The following is an 8,312-nucleotide window of genomic DNA, read 5'->3' as shown; positions in this document are numbered from 1 at the left end:
AGTTTATAATCTGAACCTCTAGATTTCCCATAAGCTTGATGACCTGAATCAAAGATTATAGCATAATTCTTCCTTTAATTATGCTTTTTTTCCAAATAGAAGTAATTATTAATGAACAGAACTACTTATAAACATTAAAGAGCACTGTGGGTCAAACTATATACAACTTGTAGTAAGACTTGATGCACAGCTAAATTGAAATTAATATAATTTAAATACCAAGTTATTTATTTTTGAAAACCCACTATGTGTTAATGTAATTGGTGTTTAATCTGTCTGATTATTGTTGTACTGTCTGGTTTTAGTAGAGTGTATAAATTATCATTTATTTAATTATGATTTATTGAGTTCCTACTATGTATCATACACTGAACAATTAGAGATACAAAGATTATGAAGTCATGTATCATAACCTCAAAACACTCATAATTTCAGCTCAATAAAATGTAATTAATATTTAATTATTAAGGAGGACAACAAGTTCTTCAATGGAATACACTTACATGTGGATAGAATATCTCTTTGTAAAGATTTGTAAGAAACTAGTAAAGTGGTGGTCTCTTGGATAGAAAACTAAGTAGCTGGGGAAAGGGTGGTGAAAGAATTCACTCTTCACTGTATATTTTTTATATTTTAGGAATTTTGTATGAACTATATTTAGTATGTATTTAAAATATAAAATAGTTGTTATAAAAATATTTTAAAAATATATCTGCTTGCCATATTACCCCCATATGATCATGCCAAAATGGACCTAAGTGGCAAGTAACTTTTAAGGTTTAGGTGACTGAGCAACATACAGGTGAAGAGGGCATTACGTAGGTGGATACATAGGTCACAAACTGAGGAAAAACAGTTCCGGGATAAAAATATAGAATTAGATAATTGATGCCATGCAAGTGGATAAGATTACTCAAAGTGAGATAAGGTGTGGATCTACAATGGATGCTATATATAAGGAAGTAAGAGCCAGTAAAGAAACCAATAAGTTTGATAAATATGAATATTTACAGAAACAAGATGAAAACCCAGAGTGTGGTAAGAGAGCAATGAAAAATAGGAATAGACAATGCTCAAATACTGAGATCACAAAAGAATTAGCAAGTGCTTATTATACGTAATAACAAGGAAGTTGGAGGATGTTTACTAAAGTAGTTTCAATGGTATCCTTAGGGAAACAGGCAGATTGGAATGGCTGGAAAAATGTGGACGTAGCAAGTAGAAAAATTCCTTCCAAAAGCTTACCAAAAAGGAGCAACTGGGTGGCTTAGTCAGTTAAGGGTCTGCCTTCAGCTCAGGTCATGATCCCAAGATCCTGGGATCCAGTCCCACATGGGGCTCCCTGCTCAGCTGGGAGCCTGCTTCTTCCTCTCCCTCTGCCCTTTCCCCTGTTCATGCTTGCTCTCTCTCTCTGTCTCTCAAATAAATAAATAAAATCTTTTTTAAAAAAGTTTAGCTATATAAAGGAGAAAGATTAGCAAATGGAGGAGAAATTGGGGTTATTTTTTTAAGTGAAACAAATTCTGATCACATGAAAATTTGCTAGAGAAGGATGCTTTACAAAAAAATGCATGGAAAATAATGAGGATGGAAAACTTTTCCAAGGAAAAGTTATCTGAGTAGCAGAAGGGAATGATACCCAGCTTATAGTTGAAAAAGATATTAGCCTTACACAAAAAGAAAGATATTTCTTCCAACCTAACAGAAGAAAATATATTTCTCTCTTCTCAGACGACATGACACTCTATATGAAAACCCAAAAGAATCTACCCCCAAACTACTAGAACTCATACAACAATTCAGTAATGTGGCAGGATACAAAATCAATGCTCAGAAATCAGTTGCATTTCTATACATGAACAATGAGACTGAAGAAAGAGAAATTAGGGAATCAATTCCATTTACAATAGCACCAAAAATCATACGCTATCTCGGAATTAACTTAACCAGAGATGTAAAGGATCTATACTCTAGAAACTACAGATCACTGCTGAAATATATTGAAGAAGACACAAAAAGATGGAAAAATATTCCATGTTCATGGATCAGAAGAATTAACATAGTTAAAATATTTATGCTACCCAGAGCAATCTACACTTTTAATGCCATCCCGATCAAAATACAGTGACATTTTTCAAAGAGCTGGAACAAATAGCCCTTAAATTTGTGTGGAACCAGAAAAGGCCCTGAATCACCAAGGAAATGTTGAAAAGGAAAAACAAAGCTGGAGGCATCACGTTGCCTGATTTCAAGCTATACTACAAAGCTGTGATCACAAAGACAGCATGGTACTGGCACAAAAACAGACAAATAGATCAGTGGAACAGAACACAGACTCCAAAAATGGACCCTCGACTCTATGGTCAACTAATCTTTGACAAAGCAGGAAAAAACATCCAGTGCTAAAAAGACAGTCTCTTTAATAAATGGTGCTGGGAAAATTGGACAGCTACATGCAAAAGAATGAAACTTGACCACTCTCTCACACCATACATAAAGATAAACTCCAAATGGATGAAAGACCTCCATGTGAGACAAGAATCTATCAAAATCATAGAGGAGAACATAGGCTGTAACCTCTTTGACATCAGCCACAGCAACTTCTTTCATGATACATCTCCAAAGGCAAAAGAAACAAAAGAAAAAATGAACTTGTGGGACTTCATCAAGATAAAAAGTGTCTGCATACCAAAGAAACAGTCATCAAAACAAAGAGGAAACCCATGGAATAGGAGAAGATATTTGCAAATGGCACTACAGATAAAAGGCTGGTATCCAAGATCTATAAAGAACTTCTCGAACTCAGTACACAAGAAACAAATAATCAAATCAAAAAATGGGCAGAAGATATGAACAGACACTTTTCCAATGAAGACATACAAATGGCTAACAGACACATGAAAAAAATGTTCAACATCATTAGCCATCAGGGAAATTCACATCAAAACCACATTGAGATACCACTTTACACCAGTTAGAATGGAAAAAATGGACAAGGCAAGAAACAACAAATGTTGGAGAGGAAGTGGAGAAAGGGGAACCCTCTTATACTGTTGGTGGGAATGCAAGTTGGTACAGCCACTTTGGAAAACAGTGTGGAGGACCCTCAAAAAGTTAAAAATAGAGCTACCTTATGACCCAGCAATTGCACTACTGGGTATTTACCCCAAAGATACAGATGTAGTGAAGAGAAGGGCCATATGCACCGCAATGTTCATAGCAGCGTTGTCCACAATAGCTAAATTGTGGAAGGAGCTGAGATGACCTTCAAGAGACGAATGGATAAAGAAGATGTGGTCCATATATACAATGCAATATTACTCAGCCATGAGAAAGAACGATTACCCAACATTTGCAGCAACATGGACGGGACTGGAGTAGATAATGCTAAGTGAAATAAGTGAAGCAGAGAAAGACAATTATCATATGGTTTCACTCATTTATGGAACATAAGGAATAGCAGGGAGATTGGTAGGAGAAGGAAGGGAAGACTGAAGGGGGGGGTAAACAGAAGGGGGAATGAACCATGAGAGACTGTGCACTCTGGGAAACAAACTTCAGAGGGGTGGTAGTGGGGGGGGGATTGGGCTAGGCCAGTGATGGGTATTAAGGAGGGCATGTATTGCATGGAGCACTGGGTGTTTTACATAATCGATGAATCATGGAACACTACATCAAAAACTTATGATGTACTGTATGGTGACTAACATAATAAAATAATAAACATAATTAAAAAATTTTTAAAAAGTTAAAAAAAAACATTATTCTGTTAAATAAGCCAGACACAATTGAGCACACATTGTATGTTTCCACTTTCATGAAATATCCAGAATAAGCAAATTCATACAGGCAGAAATTAGATTAGTGGTTGATGGGTGGCGGGACTGATGGCTAGTTAGGTAAGGGAATTTTTTTGAGGAAATGGAAATATTCTGAAGTTATATAGTGGCAATGTTGGAAAACCTTATTAATATACTTAAAAACACTGGATCAAACATTTATTTAAAAGGGCCAATTTTATGTGATGTGAATTATATCTCAATAAAATTTGCAAAAAATCCAGACTCCCTCAGTTAACCATTTTATATCAAGGTAGAAAATATTATGTGATATTAATTTAGTTTTCTTAATAGACATTGAACAAAAGTTGCCTGAAGATACTTTTTCTACAGTTTGTTTTCTATGAAATAGTCTTTCTGTAAGTATAGTTTTGTTTTTAGGCTCTATGACTATTACTTACTTTTTATAATAGGTAATTACTTCCATCTCAACAGTAATATGATTACAGTACCAGTACTTTCATGAAATCTTTCTATACTTCATCATTATTATTATGTTTTTAGAATTTCAGTCTTTTTAAAAGGATAGCGGTTTTAATAACTCTAACATTTATTTGGGAATAATGAATCTAACAAGATGGGTAATTCTCTGAATATGCAAACATGGTTATCTTCATATTCATTTTCACATTTCTTTTCAAATGAATGAATTATTCTCTGATCAGTTTAATTATTATATTTCAATCTTGAGAGAATATTATCCATTTTCCACTCAGATCAGAACTAAGTTATTCAATTCCCATGCAGAAAATAACTAGGTTTCTGAATATTCTGGAGAATGCACCAGAGCAAATATTAGGAAGCATATTGAATTTCCAATCCTTTTCCATTTTCTCTACTCTGAGGGAAAAACCTCCGGATATAAATAGTCTGCAGACCTACGATTTTAGTCATTTAAATTTGTAGCTCTTTATAGACCTAGAAGGTGTTTCTTTGTACCATAGGAGGGACTTCTGTTTTCCATCATTTATCTTATAACTTAAAAAAGAAAACAAATACATGTATGTCAAAATAACTGACCAATGCTCTTCAAAATTGTCAAGATAATGGAAGATATAGAACAAAAAGAGGAACAGTGACATATTGAATCAGTTGAAGCTCAAGATGAAAAAAGTCAAAAAGTTAAAACTTGAGAACTTGGTATAGAGAACAACAAACTGATGGTTATCAGAGGAGAGGTGGGGTGATGGCTGAAATAGGTGATGGCGATTAAGGAGTACACTTGTCATGATGAGTGCTGGGTCATGATGAGCACTGGGAATTGTTGAATCACTATATTGTACACCTGAAACTAATATAACATTGTATGTTAACTACAATGGGACTAAAACAAAAAACATAATTAAAAAACTTGAGAGTTTAGTTAGAACTTTGTAAAATTGAAGGAAGTTCTACAGTTTATTAATTATATTGTTCCAATGTTAATTTCCTGGTTTTGACAATTTTACTATTGTGATCTAATTATTACATAAGATCTTCATCTTAGAAGAAGTTGGATGAAGGAAATATAGGACTTCTGTATGATTTTATCATTTTTCTGTAAGTCTAAAATTCTTTTGAAGTAAAAAGGAAAATAACAGTAGCAACAACAACAAGAACAAATAAAACCTCTCAAACAACAAGAACAACTAAAACCTCTCAAAGTTCCAGGGTTTAGAATCAGAGATGATTTACCCAAAAATTATTTTAGGAATTAATTCACTTTGTTTAAGCTAATTCCATTCTAATAATACAAAATGGATAACACTTAAAAAAATATATTAATGGGGTGCCTGGTGGCTCAGGCAGTTAAGCATCTGACTCTTGATTTTTGGCTCAGGTCATGATCTCAGGGTCGTGAGATCATGCCCCATGTTAGGCTCCACATTCAGCATGGAGTCGGCTTGTCCCTTTCCCTCTGTTCCTCCCCCACCCTGCTCTCTCTCAAATAAAAAAAATATATATATATATAATTTATTTACTTTTATTTATTTATTATATATATTTTATATGTATATAAGTATATACATATATATTTTATATATTTATATGTGTATATTTTTTGTGTATATATATTCATATATATATATATTCACATCACAGAACTCATCTTAATCGTACCTACCAGAAAATACATAATAGTTGTCTCTGCAATAACTGATATTAATCACAGAACTAATCAAAACAGACCACAGTCCAATGATAGAATGTAGTTACAAGCATGACATTAGTCTCTGAGGAAAAGAGAATCCCACCTTTTCTCTTTTTATTATTATGTTTTTTTAATGAGCTTTATGTTTCCTCCTTTGTCTCTCTGTATCTATCTCTCTTATTAATATAATTCACAGTTACTTATGCTGTATCTATCTCTCTTATTAATATAATTCACAGTTACTTATTCTGGGGCATTCTTCAGTAATGACAGAAACAATCACCACTTGTTTCTTTGTCTTAACTAACCCATCATCTATTGTATCTTCTCTTCTTTTTCCTTATATTCCAAGCATTTATTATTGCTCTTATAAGAATCGTTGAAACAAAATATATGTACTAGTATGATTGCTAATATCAGCTGCAAACTAAAAATACAAAACATATTAAATCAACCAGTTGAGTTGGAGTTTGAGTAATAAAAGCAATCTAAAAGTCTCACTTCAATATTAGGGATAAGGAAATCATTGAATTGGGCTTTTAGTTAGTATTTCATTTTGATACAAAAATAACATTAATGTCATGCAAAACTTTTAAATGAAATATTAACAGTCAAAATCATCAACAAATAAAGTAATACAAAATAATCACATAAAGTTAATTATAAAATTGCAAGAATGTTCATCATTTCAACTGTTAACAGATCAACAAAGGTCACTACATTAACAAATTAAGTGAAGAAAATCATATGGTTATATCTTTAAATACTGAAAAGATACTTAATAGCATTCCACAACCAATTCTTAGCATGACTCTTAATAAAACAGGAATAGTAATTATGAAAAATACTATTCATGAAAAGCCAACATCAAATATTACTTTATTTGTAGATTAGTGAAGTCAATGAGATTGGCAACCATGCCAATAAGACTTGTCTTAGAAGTTTTATTCAATATAATAAGAGACTAAAATAATTAGTGTAAATATTAGAAAACAAGAAACATTTTTTTGTTTGTGGTTAACTTAATTATTGATCTAGAAAACCTGTGAAATTCCACTTAAAAAAAACTATCAAAATGGATGATAAAATTTAGGAAGACTTCTGTGTATAGGATAAACAAAAAGCAAAAGTTTTTTTTTCTTCACTATCTCTCCTAATTTATAAGTGAGTAATCCATCCTATTTTAAATGTTAACAAAATAATAAAATATCAAGAGATAAATGTAATAAGAATATATAAAGAATCTTTTTTTGATGCACTATCTTATTCAAATACCAGTGTGATTACACATGGTCCAAGAACACTCAAATAATAAACCAAATATAAACAGATATTAAAGGTTGGTCTTCAAACATTATAGCCAACGATGCCATGCTTGCTTATGATCTTGCCAGCATAAAACCACAGCCACACCTCAGTGGCCACCAAACCATTCAGCAGAGCTTCCTTAATTGTGAGCCCTTTGAGGCTACTGGTTTGAGGATACTTTACTATTTTTTTCAAGCTCTGAATAGTTGTAAGGATCTCAGGAGGGGTTGAAGGAACCAGCTCAACCTTTGCATAGTGTCAAAATGCAGCCAATCAAGGCTTCAAGTAAGTCCCAGCAGCATTCACCAGGATGGGGGCCTTCTCCCTGTGGTTACAGACAAACTGGGCCATGGTTCCAAAATGTAAAGTCTAAAAAAATCTTTAAATTGTATAGAACGGGGCTAATGCTTTAGGAATAGTGGAGTAAGGACCTCTGAGAGTCAGCTCTCCCACAAAAACAATAAAAAAGTGATAAAAATTGTTAAAATAATCTTCTCCCAAACTCTGGAAATTAACCAGATGTTTATAACCATCCAAGGAGCATTTATCAAGAAAAATGGTTAAAATCTTGGAAGTAACAGTAGGTTTTGCTTACCCTATACCCATTTTCTTCTCCTCAGCTCCATGGATCCTTGAAATCCTGCAGTCTAATAACTATAATGCATTAACACCAGCTGCTGAACAGCACTAGAGGGGGAAAATCAGGTTTGGAGCACGCTAAAACTTCACCCTACAGAATTCTTATTATTAGACTCATTTATGACAGTTACTTAGAAACCCCACTCTCAGGGAATATTTTTGCTTGACCTGACTCTAAGCTTACTGGGAACAGCCTTTCCCCTGGGGCATCAAAACAATCAAAAACAATAGTGACAATGGTTTAATTGCTTCCTGAGGCAGTGATAACAGTTGGAGCAAACAAGATTATGACTAAAAACTTAAAAGGAAAAGTTGGTAAGTGAGATATCTATTGTGGGCTTTGAAGACATCCCACATATTCCTGGAAATTGAGAACACCAAGTGCATGTACACCC

General features: G+C 33.4%; 1 protein-coding gene across 1 annotated transcript; it reads right to left on the bottom strand.

The window, feature by feature from the left end:
- Positions 1-7,317: 7,317 nt before the first annotated feature.
- On the bottom strand, positions 7,318-7,629 carry LOC113271014 (ATP synthase subunit g, mitochondrial-like). Its single transcript, XM_044391608.1, is given in 1 exon segment — positions 7,318-7,629. A coding segment is annotated over 1 exon segment (312 nt).
- Between the last annotated feature and the right edge of the window lie 683 nt (positions 7,630-8,312).

This window comes from Ursus arctos, chromosome X, assembly GCF_023065955.2.
Source record: "Ursus arctos isolate Adak ecotype North America chromosome X, UrsArc2.0, whole genome shotgun sequence".
In the NCBI taxonomy this organism is placed as follows: domain Eukaryota; kingdom Metazoa; phylum Chordata; class Mammalia; order Carnivora; family Ursidae; genus Ursus; species Ursus arctos.
This window is presented reverse-complemented; position numbering and strand designations above follow the sequence as displayed.